Source organism: Eleginops maclovinus, chromosome 4 (assembly GCF_036324505.1).
Source record: "Eleginops maclovinus isolate JMC-PN-2008 ecotype Puerto Natales chromosome 4, JC_Emac_rtc_rv5, whole genome shotgun sequence".
Lineage (NCBI taxonomy): Eukaryota > Metazoa > Chordata > Actinopteri > Perciformes > Eleginopidae > Eleginops > Eleginops maclovinus.
Window position 1 is genome coordinate 34,474,509 of NC_086352.1, and position 22,104 is coordinate 34,496,612.

The following is a 22,104-nucleotide window of genomic DNA, read 5'->3' on the forward strand; positions in this document are numbered from 1 at the left end:
CACACATGCACAAACCCAATGTGTAGTACCCATAAACATTTTTCATTTATACCTTTCTCATTCCCAGACAACTGAAACATGTCGACCCAGGGCTGGCTCACATGGGCCTGATGTGTATCTAACAGCCGTCCCCTCCTCTGCTTTCCTCTGGGACTTGCTGTGATTCCCACCATGCGTCCTACCACGCTGGTTATCAACCCGCTGAGTCAAGCCAGGGTTCCTCAGTCTGGCTGTGAGCAAGTTCAAATAAAGGGCCTGTGTTTGTTATGTACCACCTCAAACATGGACACTTACTGTCAGCAACACAGAGTAAACTATAATATCTGACAAATACAAAAGCGTTATAATCCAAGTTTTAATCCAGGCTCAAAGTAAGAGGGATATCAAATCATCAAAATGATATTTATACAGCCCAATATCACCAATTATACATTTGTCTCAGGGGATTTACAGTTTGTACAGCATACTGTACGACAGCCTTAGACCCCCTGGTAAAACCCCCAAAGAAACCCCACAGTTAATGGGGTAAATGTTATAAACCTCAAGGAGAGCAATAGAGGACGGATGGACGGGCAGATGTGCAATAGATGTTGTGTATTTGGATTAAAAAAGATAATTTTACAACATAGACAGTCCACATGATTATTGTTTATAATATGACTGTTTATGTCCCATGCAGCGCCACAGACAGCATGGCCTGGGTTGTTTCATTTAAGATATTTCAGCAAAGTTTAGAATGATGTTTTTTTGTATTTCTGTTTTCATTTCCCAAAGTCTGTTTCTGGGATTGCTGCTAAACAAATAAGACTAAAATTGTCATAAACTGGGTTATATATTGTATTTTATTCGATAAGATCAGTTTAATTAATGAAACACACAAATGCTATTATACTGTAATGGTGCCTCATAGGGGCAGTGATATTATGGGTCTATTCATTTACACATCACACCGTCTGCAATTCACTGTCAGTCGTCTTTCCTGCATTAAGAAGTTCTGCCTGGATTATGACTTTATCACCGTAAACTTATTTTTATTTCTCTAATATTATTTGACAGTCTGCACTCCAAGCTCTGATTAGTCAGCAGGCGGTACTTTTACACCTCGATCTCTAAACAGTATAGGTTACCAGTGGTGGAAAGTACTGTACTTAAGTACTATTTTGTGGTACTTTAATGATTATTTACATTTTATGTAACTTTAAACTTCTTGTCCGATGCATTTTGGAGTCAAGTAATGCACTTTTTACTTGACATCATTAGTTACTAGTACTCTTGCAGATTTGGATTGTAATGACAGTATAAAAGTCATTAATGGACATAATCCAGTGATTTCAGTTTCTTTTTTTTATTGCCATTATGCAAGATGGTACTTTTTGTGCTTTAGGTATTTTTTGATACTAATACGTTCGACCTTTTACTAAAGTAAAATGTTAATTGCCAGATCTTTTAACTATTTCTTCACTGTTGGGAAATTATTATTACTTAATTTAAATGTTTTAAAAAGTGCTTTTTTCACCTCTGTAGGTTTCCATAGCGATCAATGGTGAGAAGTGAACCATTGTTGTATAGGACTGAACACAGAAAGAGTTACCAGGGTGTTTTTATGTTATATGTTCTTGTTTATGTTTGCACTGTGGGACTGCCAGAAACGGTATTTCAATTTTCTGTATGTATAACACATGTGGAAACTTTGACAATAAAGTGGACTTTGACTTTGACTCACTCACCCAAATCCTGCTTCTAGTACCAGACCCAGGTTTGGTTTGATACAGCGACTACTTTAACACCTCACAGATGCTTACTATAGGACAGGACAGATATTAGGAAACAAACAAACTGACAAAACATAAAACTTGAGATATAAAAGTCATTCTTTTTTTAAAAAAGGTTTTTCGTTTAACCATGAGCCTTCATTGCAGAGACCCATGTTCAAGTCTTAAATTACAGTCTTATCTTTCAAGCCAACATAGACATGTCCTCAAAATGCACACAAAAAAATGAGGTTTACACAACTATAAATCCAGACAACTGGGCAACTCCATCTGCTGACCATTGTGATGCAGTCAGTACTGGAGGATCGGCTCAGACTCGTCTCTGGGCCACGGGGAAATGTTTCAGGGTTATGAGGACAAATACTTCCTCTTCTGTGTGCCGCTCAGTGCTTAAAGGTCTGATTAGCAACACGAGAATTAAGTTAGAATCAAGAGTCTAGGATTGGATTGGTTCACAAGTAGCCAGTTTAAATACTAATGTTAATATAATAACGAGCGTAAAGCTTGTCGGAGGATAGCTGATGGGTTCTGGGAATGCATTGCGACCAATGAGTTGACACAGACAGTTTACCTGAAGTCAGACAAAGCTCATGTGAATGCAGGATCTGTTTATAGACACATTCAGTGAGGTATATACAATTGACAAAGGCCATGCTCAGATATTATTCATACTTCGGATTCTGAACCACTTTTCCTTTTGTATCATTATGGGCCACAAACTCACAAACTTTACTTTCTTGTAAATTGTCATTTGTGTAATTTCTTTAATATTGTATGCATGCTTCTTAATTAATATTTAACTATTTTTGCGTCTTTACTTGCTGTAATGATGTTCATTTCCCCTCTGTGGGATGAATGAAGTATTATGATTTTGATTTAGCTGTCTTTTTATGTGTGTGTTATATGATTTGTGTCACCCCTATGTCTCTGAAATGATGAGGTACATTTTTATGGCCATGCCAAAGCTGTTCTTACACAAGAACCCATATGCCAAAAAGTGAGGTTATAATGACCACACACACACACACACACACACACACACACACACACACACACACACACACACACACACACACACACACACACACACACACACACACACACACACACACACACACACACACACACACACACACACACACACACACACACACGCACACACGCTAATTCTCCGCACTTTCTTTCTCCACTTGAAACCACGTGTAGGGTTTCAACCTCCAACAGTCACGGGCAGCTTCAATGACCAATGACAACGCAGGATATCTCTGCTTTCCTCGGGTCAGGGTCTGACAGGACCAATGGGGCACTAGCGGGGGCGGGGCCTGGTGGAGGAGGCGTGTAATGAAGCACAGAGACCCTCCAGCCGGAGTTAATGCAACTTCTCCAGCTTGGGAAAACTGCGCCGTCCGCTCAGTGCTTTGCAAAGCGCTAGTCCCCTTCAGTTACACCACCCACCTCTTCTCCTTTATTCTACCCTGCTTTGCTTTACCATGCATAACAGCCTTGTTCCCCATGTGCTCCTCTCTCTTCTCTGCATCGGATTGAGTGGTAAGTACTGACTTCGAACTCTTTACGTAGGAGCTGTGAGTGTGTACGCCTATTTCTCTTAGATATAAGTAATTTAGAGCAATCCGTTTCCTCCCTATAACAGTGTTACTAAAGAGCTGTAGGAAGTTGTCTCCTCCTGTATGCTTGCTAGATCCCCCACCATGGGAGTGCAGTTATACAGCAGATTTGTGGAGTGGAGCTGCGAGGCTGAACGTGGCTCAGAGTCAGGGAGCATGAGAGCACAGTTCAGTCAGTTCACAGAGGCAGGACAGGCTGTGCATGGCCGCTGTTTGATGGAAACTAACGCCCCCCCTCTTCCACAGCCCAGACTGAGCTGGAGACGGATGAGGTGGTCCCCCGGCTGCTGTCCGGGAAGGAGGCGCACCTGTCCTCCGAACACACCGTCCGCTCACTGCGGCGCCGCGGCCAGCGCTCCCTGCACGGCCGGGGGGGAGGACCCTCTGACCCGGATCACATCATCCTGTCAGTGCCCGCTTTCGGACGGAGCCTCTATTTAAATCTGACGCGGGACAGCGAGTTTCTCTCCCGTGACTTCGTGGTGGAGGAGCGTCTTGGCGGGGAGCAGAGCCCAGCGGTCAGCAACCTGTCCCGGGAGCAGCTCTGCTTCTACACCGGCTCCATCATCAACCACACAGACTCCTTGGCGTCCCTCAGCACCTGTGGAGGCCTGGTAAACTCTTCTTATCTTTTGAACTTGTTGATAGCTTTCATGTCATTCAAATAATGAAACAGCTCCACATTGTAGAGTACTTTTTTATTGATTACTCTTAAAGGCAGGCGCGCTGACAGCAGGTCGACTCCACTGAAGCCCCTTCAGCCTCAGTTTTAGACTATGAAGGTAATCCCTTGAACCTGCACCTCAGTTCAATGTCACTCTGGAGTCAAACACTGTACAAACCCACAAAACTGTATTTTAAATGTGGGGATGCCAGCTTCCAAAGATAAATCTGTCCGAATGAAAATGGGGAACTGTGTCTAATATTATTCAAAAGACGTGTACAGTGTGGATGGAATGGACCAGCGTTCAAAACATGGAGTCACTCAAGTTTCACTTAGCAGTTTTTATGTAGCGCTCTCTCATCAGTAGATGGAAGATGAGCAAACTGTCTTCCGATGAAGACTGTAAACTCAGTTTGATTGCGATAGAGTGAAATACAATGATCCCTCCAGACTTAAAGCTACTTAGAATAGATAAAATGGGCAACATTAATTTTAGGTGGTCAAACTAACTATATGACAGCACAGGCTGGCCAAAGATCAATCTCACAGAGAAGGTTACACCTCCGTCAGGACTCTATCTGTCGGTCTGCTTGTTCTGCAGCACAGCCTATCTTCCCTTTGGATAAAGGTTGAACAAAAATTATTCATTTTCCTGGCTGTGAGCAATAGAGTTCCACATTATCTAAGGCATTTGGATAATGTTCTCTGTGCAGGTAGGGGGTTTAGGCTCAGTCCAGGACTCTTGTGCAGAAATAGGCCTAAAGTGTGCTACTGTGCTCCTTTATTTCCTCCATATATCCTCAGTGACAGTTTAAGCATTCAGCAGCCTACAATGAATGAGCAGATCATTGTCCAGCTGCTTACAAGACACTGAGACACGTGGAGGTTTACATGCGGGAAAAAAGCTGGCAGCTGCAGCAGTTGAGCCTAGGACTGCACAATTCCTGGGATATTCAAGTTGGAAATAATAGGAGTTAGGTGGGAAATAATGTGAGTATATTTCCTCTTCAATATTTACTGAGGCTGTATTTACCATCTCATACAAAGATATACACAGATTACTATATTTTAAGAGGACATAATTGTAAACCCTTCTAATATAAATTAAATAACTTGTTAGTTAAACTTTAATTTAATGAACAACAACAAAAGCATGTAGTTCTCTGCTCAGACGGTGTTGGCTGCACATGTGGTGGAGAACACACAGTGCATGCAAAGCATTGTCATTCTGCTGAATTCTTATTTAATGGGATGCTTTCCAATGATAGGAACATGTGATGTCTGCTGCTGAATCCAGAGCACAGTTACAATTAAATGAATGTACATTCTTCTAACCAAAACATGCCATAAAGCCAAGTGTTGCTTTTAATATGTATTTCCCCAAAAAAGTTTGGTTTAAAGTATGATTTCTAAATTGAAATTGTGCACAATTCCCAATATCCCAATATCTTGTGACCAATTTTTCAAAAGTAAAATAACTTTGGTCCTATTGTGGTTGTTTGGTCAACCATTCCCATCAGTAACAATAACGTTGTACTCACCAAGAGATCCCACACAATAAAGAATGCATATGCAGAACATTACATATTATTTAACAGTGAGCCCTGAGTTTTATTATTTCCTTTTCAAATACCACTTTGATAAATCCCATTTATAGCATGTGTTCACTGTCAAATATCAGTTTGAATAATATATTTTTGGGCTAAACCCTCTGAGATAATTGCAGTGAATTGAACAATTCTAAAAGCAAAAGGAACACGACAAATTGACCATAATCACATTTTAAAGACTGGCTCCTTCACTCAACCTGCTGAGTACACCGTTATTCTAGATTATACAAATCATGGTCAAAAGTATGACGAAAATAAGACCCAAATAGATTGGTGCAGGGACAACCTGTTTTTGTAAGCCATCCTGGAAGTTAGCATCGTAAGGGCTCCTTCAACCGAAAGAAAGGGGATTCTTGGAAAAATCATTCACTCGTTCTTAAAATATTGTTGAAATGAAAACCTTTGGCCAACAAACATCTTTGACTTAATCAGGAAGCATAAATAAAATCGCCAGGAGTAAAAACCTACCATTGGGCTATAAAGGAACTACATCATTGTCACATGACTCCACGTCATCACCGCTAAGCTAAAGGTGGCTAATCTTAGACATGAAGATGTTTACCACTGCAATTTTTTCCAACACATAAAGCTTTAGACATTCACCAGCGGGTATTACCGGATGGTTTTTTTTATGTCGTAGAAAAACACGTGATATCCTCTTCAACTTGTGTTAACCTCAGACTTTATTTCAGGAATCCAACCAAAGACATGTTAAAAGAAGCATTCACCTTGAAGTGCTAAAATGCCGACTTATTCGTGCACCACTCTATTGTGATTAAAAACAGCATTATAATTTAAATGTAAAACTGATAGCAACTCTGCTATACACACACATACTGTGTAGTGTGTTTGATGTTAGGTCTGAGGGTGATCAGGCTGTCAGTATTTGTCCAGACTCCAAACACACACACACACACACACACACACACACACACACACACACACACACACACACACACACACACACACACACACACACACACACACACACACACACACACTGGTGTGTCATGGATACACAGTGAGTACCCCAGATGCCTTTAAACTCAGGATGGAGCTTTGATTGGCTGCCAGCCAGAGCAGACTGTTTGACCTTTTTATTGCTGTTTTGCTGGTTCTCTTTTTTTTCCGGGCAGCTGCTAGATGTTATTATGTTGGAAAGAAAATGTTTTAAAATGTGATTACCATTCATGGGAGCTAACTAGGTCAGGCTCAGTGTCACTTCTAGTAGAAAAAGTCAGCCACTCCCATACACAAACACACCCCCCACAAATATACTATGCTTTCCTGTGACACTGATCTACATATGGTCCGTAACACTATCCAGTCACAGCCGCTGTCCTTAACCCTGCACTCGCACACACACACACACACACACACACACACACACACACACACACACACACACACACACACACACACACACACACACACACACACACACACACACACACACACACACACACACACACAGTTCATTTGTCATGGTCGCAGATTGTCAGTTAAATCAGCAGTTTGACCCGGGTGGGGCTCAGGGACATGTGTGTGTTGAGTATCCTCATATTTGTAACAGTGCAGAAGTAGAAGGGCAGTGGACAGATTGGATTGCTGTGAGTGCAGCGGAGGGAGAGATTGAGGATCTGATACTCCTTGATTTACCGCAGATGTCTAAAGAATTAAAGACTGCATGTCAGTTAGGTAATACCAAATATATACGTTTAGTTATTAATTAATTTGGAAACAGTTTTGCTGTTACGACTCAAAAAGAGATTATTTACATTTTTAAACATAAATCCATCAATCTTGTTCCTTTAAAATTCAGTAAATAATGAAACAAGCAGGAATTTTTAAAAGCGGGAAACGTGAATGTAAGCACTTTTGCTAAATCGACTGAATGGTTTATCCGATGTGTAGATGATTAATGTTCAGCCAGTTGACTAGTGGATTATTGCTTTCAGTCCTACAGGTCACTATACAGTACTACAGAGCACTGACTGACTCATACTCTTTTTCCTTTTGTGTAGTATATTCTACACTAATGCAATGGCTTTAAAGGAAATGGGTGATAACAATACTTTCTGATATATACTTTCGGATAGTGTTTATGTATAAATGGAACTTGGAAGTGTGTGTTTCTGCTTAATCCAGAAAGTATAGATCTGAATCATCAGGGTGCATAACTAGCAGTAGGTTGTGCGGTACATTTTATAGTTGGTTGCAATTTGGCGATGCTGGTTGTGTCATTCTTAAATCCTAATCAAGAGTTCCCTTCAAGTCATAGGTGTGAACTGGTGGGGGCCGAGGACATAGCCCTGGGGTACCCCGGCGTTCAGAGATCTGACCATCAGTCTGAACTGACTCAGGTCTGTTTTTGAGGAAATCCATCCACCCAGAGTCTGATATGCTACATTTGTCAGTTTTATTGGGGAATTTGTGTTGAATGCAATTCTGAAATCAACAAAAAGCACTCTAATGCAGATGTTTTCAGGTGTCAGGGCTGTGTGGAGGGTAGTGATCACATCCTAAATACATTTGCAACAAAAGAGCAACTTATGAAATAAATGCCATGGCAACATCTTTGACAGACACAGACAGTAAACATCATCCCCCAAAGAATAATGGCATTAGTCATTTTAAAATGGATGAATGAGTTATGTTTATCAACTGATAACGACCTCCAGTGGGCATGTGTCTGGCAGTCTAGGCTTTGAAAGGCACTGATAAATATTTGGTCCCACTGAGAGTAGAATCAGAAATGTCCAATTTGGAACAATGAAAAGTCAGTGAGAAACTCCAACGACATGGACATATTATAAGACAAGCACTGGAGCACTGATAGCTTGTCAAAGGAAAACACATGTTGGAGTTGTATCTTGTCTTTAAGTCTTTTGTGGCAAAACCACAACACATTTCAAGACCCGTTCTGTGAGTTTAAATTCTATAGTGTATTTAAAGCAGAGAAACACAGGATGTCGCTTAACATAACAATTGTCATACTGATAATAATAATAATAATAATAATAATAATAATAATAATAAACAGGAAGTATGTGAAAGAGCATTATTTGATTTTCTCCCAGTACTGCTACTTCCATAACTAAATTGATTTATGAAATCAAACTTTTGCAGCTTAGAAAGGAGGGATTTCAAAAACCTCACAACCTCCCACAGCTGTCTCCATGGTTATGATATACTTCCCTCCCCAGCTAATGCCTATGAATAGTATCATGTCGGTGTGTTTGTGGAGTTGCAGAAATGCTTTAATCCATCCTCCAGTCCATGTTCTGCTGGCTAACAACATTTGTTAGCCCGGGGGCTCAGCCGGGAGCGGAATGTGTGTGCAAACGTTGGAACAGAGGAGCTGCGGCTGTGTTTTATAGCATACCTCTGTGCTGCAGTCAGAGTGGGCTGATCACAGTCTGCTGTCTGCTGCCTCTGCACTGTCTGCTGCTCCTCTCTGCTGCTGTGCATACCTCACACATTTTGCTGGAAAGTGTGCAGAACAGTATTACTACAGTTTGCACTTTGACATGAGAGCTGATTTGATTTATAGAATGTCTACACTATGCTCTCGCAATAGTTTCTCAGAAGCAGCAGAGAGTTCTTTGACCACTTAGAGGATGGAGCTGGAGTTTCAAGTTGGGCTAACTACCCAGCACATTTTATTCAAGCCCACATTTTCCATATAAAATGTGTAACAGCCAGATCTGGCAAATAGAGACATTTAACTGCATGATTTAAATGATGTTTAAGTAATTCTGATTCTGATGAATGATTAACAGTTGTTAATGCAGCCACTGTTACACCGCTGCCATAAATAATTAACACATGTTATTGTTAAAGAGGCCCTATTCTGCTTTTTGGGGCTTCACTTTCATGTAGTTTGTTCTATAGGTTTTTGTGCATGTAAATGGTCTGCACAGGCTAAAATCCGTGTGTTCCACCTGAAACGTCTCCATTGGACAATTATTTTACTTCTGTAACATAATGACATCACTCTGTAACATTCTTGATTCTATTGGCTCGCACTCCGACACATTGTAGAGATATCACGCTAAGAGGTTGACCAATCACAACGGAGCCAGTGTGACATTAGTCTCTATCTCTGGGGTCACTGTCAGACAACCTGAGGAGTGCTGTCACTCCTGTTAGTGAGCGCCAATCTTTATGGGGCGGGGGAGTGGATCTTTCTAGAAGACCACTGAAGTCCCCCCTGTAGGGACACTCATTCTAACAGTGTTCTGCAGATGTTTTGCCAGTACTAGTAGATAAAAGACGTAATATTTTCTGCAGTGCAAAATGGTTTATCATATAGAGTGGAATGAGGGACAAGCAAGGCATTTTAACATTTGGTACTGATTGTAAACCATAAAAATGTATGGGGATGGAAGCGCTTTCATAAACTGGCTGTCAACAGAATAAATATTGTGTTAAATCAACAACTGATCATAAGAGAGAAAAAAGATACAGTAAAACAATGCTGCTGGTTGCATTCTGTAAAACAGTCTAATGGGAATATTCACTCTGATGTCTCGTACAGACTGGGCTCATCCAGATTGGAGAGGAGCGCCTCTTCATCGAGCCGCTGGGTGAACACCGACCCTCAGAGTCCTTCTCTGGACTGAAGCACCAGCTGCAGCGACACCGACGCTTCGCCACGCCCGGTTCAGCTCCCGATGCTGACCCGCCAAACTTCTGTGGGACTTCACAAGGTGAGTGTACAGACAGCCACACTGCAGAGCACCACTCTACACCATGATGAACACATCCATCACGACTCAGAAATAATGATTTGTGGATGTGGAATAAACAGGAAACACAGTTCACTTGTTCATATGAAGTCGATTTTGCACGGTGTTGCGATATGCACTCGCCTCAAATCCTAATATTTTATATCAGCATCTATCGTTTTCCAACCCCATTTAGATTCAACCCTAACCCACTTCATCATCGATGTAGGTCTACATGGACTTATAACGAGAATGTCGCTGACCGCATATCAACAAGGCTGAAGAGATTACATCCACTCTGGCTTGTGAATGAATAACGATATGGTTCGCTATATTTCATCAACTTAGTGTTACTCAGGCCATAACAAAAATAATAAGCTAACTAAAGTGAGAGCCTCTGCTGATGAGTCCAGTCAACATTGGCACACTATTTAGACATGGGGGGGCTGTAGTCTTCTGTAGTTGCTATCCCATAGAGTCCTGTTGTTATTTTCAGAGCCCTCTGCATTTACTTTAGGTTTGTACAATATAATCATAAAATACTCCCTTTTTATCATCATGTGGATCACTCAAAGATACTACCCTAAGATATGCTTTTAAAACACATTTGTCTTGTTTGATAAATTCCTAAAGAATAGTTTTAGACACCTCGGCAGAAAGAACTCTGACACATCAAATCTTTATGTTTATTAAATCCCTCTGTAATGAACAGCAATAAGCCATTTCTCTTCCCCTCACCTTAAAAACCCTGGAACGTCGTTCCAATCCCTGCAGGGATGTGCATGCAGGGAGCTGTGTGAATGAACTACTGTAAACCCCCCACCCCCCCGCCTGGCAGAACATCCTGGGAAGCAGTGCTAATAAATCATACGTTTCAGAGCAGCATTTACTGCTATCTGATACGCTTTGATGTTCATTCAGCCCCAGTGTGTTCAGGCTGAGTGGAATGCAGATGTTTTCTTATTAAATGTGGATCTCCTTTCTGCTGAGTTCATGTTGGAACCTGCTGAGCTGTAAACATTTTCAAACACAGCAAACCCCCCGCTCTTCTACATTGATAATGAAAATATTTCCCTAACCCTTGGTGTCTCCTTGCCAACATTTTAGATTTTTTTGTTGTGAGGGGAATTCACCGCAGAGCGAGGCCAGTCCCTGTCTAACACACCTGAACGGAGCATCTACTCAAAGCCCTAATGGCTGGCTTGGGAAGTCATGGAAAAGTTTGAATAGTTGCAGAATGGAGTTGTACAGTATGTATCCAAATATTTCTGTGAGCAGAGCGCTGTTCTGGAGGCAGAGTGACTGAGTGAAGCCAGAGAAGCCGTCACATAGCCACAAGTCTGTTTCAGCTTTGCAGACATTTCTCTCAGAGCCTCATCGGAGGCAGGAATCAGTTTGGTGCAAGCAAAAAATAATCACAAAACCACACAAAAAATCATTTTGGCCATAATCCTGCAGGATAATGTGTAGTCAAGGAGTCACTTGTAGTTGCTTTCACTTTTCTGTTGCTACATGGCAAGGAGGTGGTCCTTGAAGAATTCACAGAGTCATGGAAACTCAGGATCAAGGTGTGGTTATTGTAATTTTGTAAGATGTAAATTCATTCTGTAAGGGACTACTAAAATCCTCATACTGGTGTTACGGGTATGGGAAGGATATCGCAACAAGGCCAAAAATTCATTCTGTAAGGGACTACTAAAATCCTCATACTGGTGTGACGGGTATGGGAAGGATATCGCAACAAGGCCAAAAAAAAAAAGGTAAACATGGCTCGGAAGAAAACTGCGCAAACTTAGCCTCTTGAAAGCAAACCCAACATGTGCCATATTTGAAAGAACAACCACAGTTTCCATCCAATCTACTTCATAATTGGATGGTACAAGTGTGAAGACCCTTTATATAAAAAGTTATTGATAAGACTGGGTTTGTTCTAGATTGGTTAGTACTGGCCACTTTGGAATGCCTATTTTACCTGCATTGTAGTTCTGAGGAACCTGAAATAAAAAAGTTGGCTCTCAGGCCAAACAAAAAACTGAATTTTTTTTCATGACCATCCACATTTTTATGTTTCTACAGCAACCCTGTGGTCCAACCAGCAGCCTTCACGCTACAGACCCCAGCCCTGATTTATAGCCCAACTCATGTTGGTTTTAGCGTGTGTTGCAAAGTGTTTCAAACGTGGGGTAACATTAACTCTCTACAGTCTATAGTTAAGATGTAAATGTGTGGTCAGCTTCTTTAAAGATCTTAATATAGTAAAGTGTAACTCCGAGTTTGGCTTGTAGTGGAATGTCAGAATACAGACGATGTATCATCTGTTTTTCCCCAAAATTAAATCAATCTGAATATGATTCTTTATTGCTCACATTAATGTTGTTCAGCAATACAGTTCAGTTCACAACTCAAAACAACAGCCTGGCTGTTCACTGTGACAATCCTGAATCCCTTTCTCACATTTCCAGGATCCAAAATGGCAGTGTAAAGATCCCCTATTATGCAAAATGCACTTCTTGATGTCTTTTATACATAAATACGTCTCCCCGGTGTGTAAGGAGACTCACAAAGTGTCAGAAAATACAACGCTCTCTCTTTTCCTCCTTACCCACATCTCTAAAAACGGATGTACAAACGAGCTGATCCAGATTTTTATTCGGTTATGACGTCATATCGGAAATGTGGGCTGGCTTTACATTATACTCCTGGCAAAGTCCCGCCCACATGACATGTCCCAACCTATCGTCCCCCATATACAGTCGCAAGCTGAATCCCCTCCGCAGCACCTCTGTGTGTCTGTGTATTCAGCAGGATGTCTGCAGGAGGGACTTACGGCCCGTACACACGGTTCCATTCCGTTAACGCTTGACATCGTCAACCATCGCCGAACTGCATTGTGGTTCCGTTGCATCGGCTCCATTGTTTGCCTCGAAAGTTGAGAAAAGTTCAACTCTTCAAGCGTTGACGGAAGCGCCAGCCAATCAAATCGCGTGTATCTAAAAATGCCGGGAGAGCAATAGCTCGACTCATTTCCTCATTTACCAAGAAATGTAGGAAAAAATGATAAGAACTGTTTTTGTACGACCGGTTTTGTACAACCACAAACAGGAGGAACCAGGCATGGAGGGAGATGGCAGAGACAGTTAGTGAAACTGGTATGTATTCGCCTGTTTGGGGAGTTTATATCCACTTCGTTTTAACATTGAATGGACAGCTAGCAGGCACATCCAGCATATTACGCTAGCATGGCATGTTGCATAAAATAGCGCCATAGACATTAATGCCATGAATCATCATATAAATCCATTTTTTGAAATAATCGAGCTCTAGAAAGTGGCGTTAACCCCAAGCGCCAGATACACCCTCCGGTAAGCGTTAACGGAACGGAACCCTGTGAATGCTGGGTTAGGGTTGCGCTCCAAAGGGGCGTGGCCAGCAGCAGCTCCAAAGGGGCGTGTTCAGCAGCAGCTAGTTCATTTAAATCTACAGTCACAGAATCAGCACTTCAGGAACAGGGCTGAGATAGAGGGGGTGAGGCATGCTACAATGGGGGATCTGTTGGTATTTTGAGCAAAACACAAGTTTTGTATAGATATGGCCCTACAATATATTGTTCAAATATAGCATAATAGGAGACCTTTAAACCAGATAGTGGCCATATGTGTACTCTTGGTGGACTGATTCTGATCAATTCTGTGTTGATATGGACGTTTCAGTGGCTCTGGATGATTTGGATTGGACAGGGTGGCTCATTTATTTGAAATAAATTGTCAACAGTAGAGATTGTAATTTTCATCTTGTGCCCTCTATATCCAATGGTTGCACTAAACTCATGGTAGTCAAAATCGGGCCAACCGAGAGTACAAATATTGCTACTTTCTGGTTTTTTTTATTCTGAAAATGGAAATGGATGCAGCATCCAAAATTGCACAAATCTGCCAACCCATTGTCCACATAAGCGATAATGGTAATTTAAGCTACTTTTGCTAACTTTGCAGATTGCGTAACATATGCAAGTTAGCATCTGGCAGTATCTATGTGCTAGGGACCCGCACTATACAATTCTATCATAAGACGTTGGTGTACTCCACGGTTCCGGGTTCACAGTGCAGGCAAGTAGACTAAAGGCTGAGGTTACTCTGCAGAGCAGCAGTCCTGCAGCAGAGACTGAATGTGCTGAGCCCGGTCTGTCTGCTGCTGTGGTTCCCTCTGCACGTCTCCCCTGTGTACAGTCATTAACCAGAGCAGCTTGACCTTGAGAACTGAGCTGCACCCCCAAAGTTACATAACACCCACCCAGCCGAAGACCACCAGCACTTTAGACAACCTGTATAAATAAATTCTTTCCATATGTTCATAACTGGGGCATACACAATAACTGAAAGCTCCTCTTTAGAAGGAAAGAAGAAAAACACGCAGCGCTGTGTGCCGGGCTGCCGCTCCTCTGCGTTTGTTTTCAGCCGTCATACTGAGGCTAAGCAGGGTTTTCATGTTTTAATGACACAAGCGCTCAAATAGCTTCACATTATACACCCCCAGTCTGCTGCATGGGAACCTGCTGCGGAGGTGGAATCAGCAGAGTAGATCTTACTCATAGAAATTCTAGTGGGTTAAATCAGTTAAACTATTCCTCATTCTACCGGGGAACCTCTTCAAGGACTCCTTCGCATTTTTGTGTTGCCACCCTTCCAAGAATCAGAGTTGTGGCAGCAGAGCGTTCATTAAGACAAGGGTTAGTGTATTAAAAGTATTAATGTGTGTATGGTCCTGGTGTCCTGAGGTGCGATGGATGCCGGGAAGGCCAGAGTGTACATTCTTTCCTCTGCATTCATGTCTGCCTGGACCCTGCCAGTCCTCTCTTTCCTGTAGTCCAATCCTCTCCTCTCCTTTTTCACCAAAGCTTCCATTTCCTCCCCAAAACCACATGGTCTCTGGAGGGAGAGGCTAACTGAGGCAGACTTTATATCCATTAAGAATCCGCTCTGTCCAGAGGAATTCACAAAATGACAAACTCTCTCCCTCCCTCTTAATTTCAGTCATATTCAAGTGGCTTTATTGGCAGAACTCCATACAATGCTGTGTTGCTGAAGTAATAAACACTATCAAATTGACATAAACAATATAAAAGGGCTATGGATAAAAAACAACACAAGGTAAAGATGACATGGCTCATCAGATTTTGGAGGTCTTGGCGGGCTGATACACATCCTGCTGCTAGTCAAACACGACAAAAGTGAGTCCTATAAAGCCTAAAATTACCCACAAATCCAAAAGGAGGACATTTCCTCTGTCAACTACGATGGAGTATTAGCAGTGGTGGAAGAAGTACTTTGTTACAAGTAAAACTCCTGCATTCAAAATCTTGCTTAAGTAAAAATATAAAGATATACTTAAAATACCAAAAGTACTCCTTATGCGTAATGGCACATTTCAGGATAGTATATATATATTATATCATAGATGGTAAACGTAGAACTAATTTGAATAATGTTATACTCCTGCCGGATATCTTAATCTACTGTATAAATATGTCACAGTTTATTTAATAATTGTTTTCGATTTTGTAGTAGCTAATACTATAAATCTAAAAGTAACTAGGAACTAAATCTGTCAAATAAATGAAGCATAAAGTACCTTAAACTGAGAGCACTCAGGTAATATACAATGACCTCCAAATTGTACTTAAGTACAGTACTTGAGTAAATATACTTACACCACTTTTTATTATGGACATTGTCAGAATTAATTTTCAATTTTCAATTTAGAAAATGAAGCTGAATCAGATATAAGTTAGGGCACTGACTCCCTGCATTCTCCTGCTGTCACAGCTTTGCTCTTGATCTTTTGTGAGCTGCACTTTATGGGAGGCGGTAAAGTTAGTGTTTGCGTGGACAGTTAGCCACACAATTGCGATCTTTATCTCTCACCAGAAGGGCTGGAGTTTCAGTTAGTTCCACTCTTCCAGCTCTGATGAACAGCAGTTGGCAGTTTATCCCCTAAAGTTTATCTTATCCTTAATGTGTTCTGTGTCGGCCAGAGACTCTTCCACATCAGCAGAGCAATAATGTAGAGCAGACTAAAGGAAATATTTTCTTTAATTCTTGTAATTCCTCTTTTCATCCAACAAAGTTTATATCCAATTGTGAAATTGACATTTTCTCCCTGATTCTGGACCTTTTCTGACTAATAGGTATTGGGTTGGTTTACCTTCATGTCCTACGTTGGACATTATTTAAGTGTGAGTGGGACAGCAGGACCACCACTGCTAAGCATAATAATGACCATTGCTAAGGACGATCAAGGGGGAAAAGGGAAGGTGTTGAAAGTCGGACGTCAGAGAAGTCTCCAGAAGTAGACAGGAAGTAAACACTAACAGTAACATGGTATGGGCTTATATTAAAATGTGTCTGGCTAAGGAAACAAACTTGTCTTCTCTTTGATCCAATGAAGATAGACCTATCAATCCCCCTTGAGTACATTACATAAGCACTTTTCTGCTGTCAGAGTTAAAGGTCGTACAGTTGAAAATATTTGAACAGTTCAAAGAATCATCGCCGAAAGTTGGTTGAATAGAGAAACTCAGAAGCCAGCTGTTTGTACATCACTTTATATAGTTTGCCCGTGTCAGTTGTTGCACTCTGCATCCTCACAGAATCACACACTGATGTCAGTCGTCCTGTCAGAGGTTAGAGGTAACTACAGTGAGTGAGAAACCTGCCCTCTGTGTTCAGGCGTGTATCCACAGTCAGAAGAAACATCAGTAAGCAAGGTCTTGAATTGTCCCAGGGGAAAGCAACATGCACATTTATTTCAAACCAAAATTGTTGAAAGATTAATTTGGTAGTGCGCTTAATAATACAGTTACCCTTTTAGTTTTATTTGAATTTTCAATTTTGAGAAGCTCAAGGACTATACTCATACAGTTATTCCTGAATAAAATAACTGTTTTTGAATCTTTTTACATATGTTCATGTAATGTCTTTATTTCTTGCACAACATGATGGAGAGTGGTGTCTTTTGTAGTTGTGATAGGCATCAATGGGTATCCATAAGAAGAAGAAGATTCAACTTTATTGTCATTGCACAGAGTACAAGTACTAGGACAACGAAATGTGGTCTCTGCATTTGACCCATCCTAGTCTTAGGAGCAGTGGCATGATGTACGGCGCCCGGGGAGCAGTGTAGGTAACCAGTGTCTTGCTCAGGGAAACCACGGTGGCACTTGGTCTTTCGGGGACTTGAACTGGTGACCTTCCAGTTCCCAGGCCAAGCCCCTATGGACTTCGCCACCACCGCCCCCAAAGCAGAATCAGCATCAGTATTGATAACCATCCCTGATCACCCTTCTCCCAAGTTTTTACAATAAGCTTAGTGCAGAACAAAAGAATAACAACCTGACCCTAGTGAGTCACATAATGATAAGTATCAATTGCGAAAAAATAACTACTTTATTCCTTAACCTCCTGCTCCTTACCACTGAGCCAGGTTATACATCTGTATAATTCTGACTGCAGTGGCCGGCTATGCCCAGTCTACAGTAATTACATTCTTGCTTCATGAATGGAATCTGAGACTGTCACCCAGTCAGCAGGGAAAAGGAAAAAGGAAGTTAAAGCAACACTGGAGCCCAGGCATCTGCTTCTTCCATGGCTGGAGACCAAGTCCAGAGCACCAGACCTCCACTCCCTCGGGTCCTGAGGAGATGTTCTTACAGCCAGTGGGATGAGTCACAAGGGTTTCCCTCATGGGTTTCTCTTGAAAAACATCAGGACCTGTAGTTTTTCATTTAACTGTTTGATTCAAGTTATTCCTGTCGCACAGATGAGATCATTTTTTTGGAATGAGTTTTTGGATCATGCATCCGACATGACATGGTTCTTTTTATACACCTGTGTTAATGTCCTTGTTATGTATACAATCTGCTAAACATAAAAATGCAACAAAAATAATGATGAGAGTAATACGGAGTTTCCCTTACAATGATTGAAGCTCATGTCTATTTTAGGACAGCCAATCCCCCTGGTGGGGTGAACCCTGCCCTCAGGTTTCTGTAAATCTGCATTTAAAAAGCATCAGGTCAGTCGCAGTTCCTCCCCTACAGAACCCTTATTTTGGAACCATTGCTTTCTTGCATTTAAGCTGTATACTATATATACTGTACGAGGTGTTGTGCCTGACACATCTTTTGACATAGCATTTCTCACAGCAATGGATCTATAGTGAGGGGATTAAGTAAACTCTGAACCTTATGGCCATACCAGCGACTCATATGCCACAGCATAACCTGAATTCCTAGCTTGACACGCAGCAAGAAAAGAATGCATTGTTTGTTAACCATGCTCTAAGCTCATATTAGGAAAGACCCCCCTTTAAAGATTGTCAACCCTTTTAAAATCATGAGAATATCTAAACATCTACGGAGCCCCTACAGGGACATTGACAAACAAGTAAAATAAAGCAAAAACTTGTGCAAACAAGAACTTTTTCTTAAAATGAAGTCTGACTTTGAAATATAACTCAATTGTCAACTGTCATTTCCACACATAATCATAACAGTCTGCACTTGGGTTGAACTTGGGTTTCCTGTGCGCACGTGTAACTTTCTCGTGCGAACAGCGAACGTTTCGTGAGCACATTTATTTATTTTTACTTCATGTCCCTTCATACCCCTTTCCCAAACCGGATCCTGGGCCAGCTCGGAGCTACAGCCTGATAAACATCGGTTCTTCCTGTTCCCACTGCAGAGAAGCCGGCTCTTGATGCCGAAAACCGGAGTTTATCTGGCTCCAACAAAACTGTCGGTCTAGAGACAAGAACCACATACGCCATGCTTACGTTGGAGGTGGGGGCAGGGAAGGGATTAACCTGATCAACAACAACAAAAGCTGTACGTTTTGTCCAGCATGTAAACAACGAAAAAAAGATGGAATATGCAAAACCAGCTACCTACTAGGAATCTGGTCTTCCTAAGAGGTACAGAGCAAGCTGGGAAGAACTTTTGAACCTCGCTTGTGACGAATGGAACGTTTGTAGTGAAGTTGTCCTATTATTTCCATTTGTTTTTAAAAAGCAAAAGCAAAATGAGGAGCGTTTCGATACAATCTCCCATTGTTGTTGTGTTCGATGTGAGGGATTTCCGTGCGGTGTGGCTTTATGAAGCAGGCACATAAACGGTTACGTCATGACGCATCCCCACTCAGGTTCTGGGCGGTGGAAACACACTTGAGGCTAAAAAGAAGAGCTGTTTCGGAGGCAGAAGAGCTCTAACACGAAGCTAGAGCTGGAGCTGGTTTGGTGGGAAAGAGGCATTAGTGGCTCCGTACAAAAAACCTGTCCTTAAATGACTATTTTTTTTCCCGCAGCAATTTAATGCAGTAGTTTGTTATCTAGCCTCTGCTCATTAGGTTACTAATTGTGAATAATGGAAAGGCTTTCAGGCAGCACTGTTGATCCTGATTGGTCGAGGTGACGAGTCAGCACCTTACAACAAGGATGGCGCTTGTTAGTGTTTGAGGACAGAAGGCCATTTGGATGGAGCTGCAGTCAGAGCTTAAACACCAGAATGTGGACTAAAAGAACTTAAGCTGTCACCTTTTTGAGGACATATCTCTGAAACTTAAAACACCATGCGTACGACATCTCATTGCCACCAACACCATCAACGCGTAGGAAACAAAATTGAACCCCACAGGTCAAGTATCCACCTCATAGACAATGTGTTTCTTTTCATTTTTATGATGACTGAATGCAGTTGTACCTGCCACTCAGATCCACAGCACTTTCCTAGGATTCAGAGATCATTTAATATTTAAAATGCCTTTGTGATGTCAAAAACCGCATCGCTTGAAATCATGTTAAGCTGAACTCAAATGGAATACAGATCCTTTGTATTGGCTCCTATCACAAGGAAAAACCACGTTATGCCATTCCTTTGTATCACATCAAGCCCTTTGCAAAGATAAAAATAGAAGTATCGTATTTTCTGGACTATAAGTCGCACCTTATCAAAAATGGTGTCGTTAAGAGAAAAAAACCATGTATAAGAATCGGAGGATGAAACCCTCTTTATTAGTCACATACATGCACACAGCAGAGCACACACAGTGAAATTAGTCCTCTGCATTTAACCCATCCTAGTACTAGGAGCAGTGGGCAGCTATCGTGCAGCGCCCGGGGAGCAATGGGGAGGGGGGGATTGGAGGTGTCCGGTGCCTTGCTCAAGGGCACCACAGCAGGGCCTAGGAGGTGAACTGGGACCTCTCCAAGTAGCAGTCCACTTTCCATATTTCAAGTCTGTTTGGGGACTTGAACCGGCAACCCTACGGTTCCCAGTCCAAGCCCCTACTGACTGAGCCACTGCTGGACTAAGTATAAGTTTCATTATGTATTATATTTGTATGTTTATTTAACAAGAAAAGCGCCAGTCCCTGACAAGTTCTTCACTCACTCCAAGCTTTCTTCCTGCTGGTCGATTACCGTTTTCGGCTGCATACTTTCAGTGGCATTTTTACATGTACAAAACTGGTGGGGCACAAACATCTTGTTTATATAGGCTTCTTGTACCTTAATACATGAAGTGAAGACCGCTATCACATTGAGCAAAACTTAACAATAACAACAGCTATCATGCTTCAGCATGAAAACATCAGACTGTAGGAAAACACAGACACTCGTCAACGTGGTTACAACAGCAATCGATCCAGCAGATGGATAGCCTAAGGCTAACACAGACAATCAACATAAACTATACTTTCGCTCACCAAAGCTCCAGTAGATGGTCAATTTCTTTCACAGTGCAGGTTCATTTTCACAGTGAGAGAGGGGCAGCCTGGAGCTCGCCCCACATCGCTCAGCCCGGCTCAATAGGCACACTGTGGACACTAATCAGAAGAACGCAGTCCCAAGCAGCAATGTAGAGACGACTAAACATGATCTTAAAATACATTTAAACATATATTTCAAACATATTTGGGGAATTATTATTTTGTGCCCCACCTGCCCCTAATGACGAGACGCCACTAAACTGCATAGTTTATAACCTGCAGTGTAAAATCTGGAGTATAGCTTCTTCTTTTTGGAAGCATTTTGTTTGTGTTTTGAGTTTAATTCAGTTTGTGTGTAGCCTATGTTTTAATGTAAACTTTTTTCTTTTTCAGTGGTACAGCAGTTTTCAGTTGTCACAGTGCCATCTCTTGGCCGTAGTTTGAACGCAGTCAGTCAAAATACAATATACAAGTCGCCTCGGAGTATAAGTCGCAGGACCAGCCAGACAGCTGAAAAAAGCACGACTTATAGTCCAGAAAATACGGTACAGAGAATCTTTCTCTTAGATCTCTCAAAACTGTGCTGCCATGTTTGTCGGTTTGGAATGTTTACTGTTTAATATATTGTTCTTCTACATGTATGATAAGTAAAAGGTTTGCTTTGTGAGAACCTCCAAACTAAAGCGATTACATTGGGCCTGACAGTAGCAGTCATTGCATTAGCTAATGTTCTCCCACAAAGTGCTGTGTAGGCAGGACCATTGTTCCCTGTGGTGCTGCTGGTGGTTTCAAGCACTGTTATTTGTTTCTTTGTGACTCAAACACATCCTCTTTTCTTTCTTTTTACAAGGTTTTCTTCCTTAAATTATTGAGCAGCTCACTGAGTCATGCTGGAGTGTCTCAGTTCTCTGCCTGGGTAGGATATGTAGCAACTTCATGGGACTTG

General features: G+C 41.7%; 1 protein-coding gene across 5 annotated transcripts in view; it reads left to right on the forward strand.

Annotated features, from left to right (window-relative positions):
- The first annotated feature begins 3,168 nt into the window (after window positions 1–3,168).
- adamts17 (ADAM metallopeptidase with thrombospondin type 1 motif, 17) overlaps window positions 3,169–22,104 on the forward strand; it is a 97,488-nt gene continuing 78,552 nt past the window's right edge. For all 5 annotated transcript variants that reach the window (XM_063880472.1, XM_063880473.1, XM_063880475.1 and 2 more), the window contains exons 1-3: window positions 3,169–3,320; window positions 3,644–4,011; window positions 10,212–10,383. In XM_063880472.1, coding sequence (XP_063736542.1) covers window positions 3,263–3,320; window positions 3,644–4,011; window positions 10,212–10,383 — 598 coding nt within the window. In that variant the 5' untranslated portion in view covers window positions 3,169–3,262. The remainder of the gene's footprint in view (window positions 3,321–3,643; window positions 4,012–10,211; window positions 10,384–22,104) is intronic.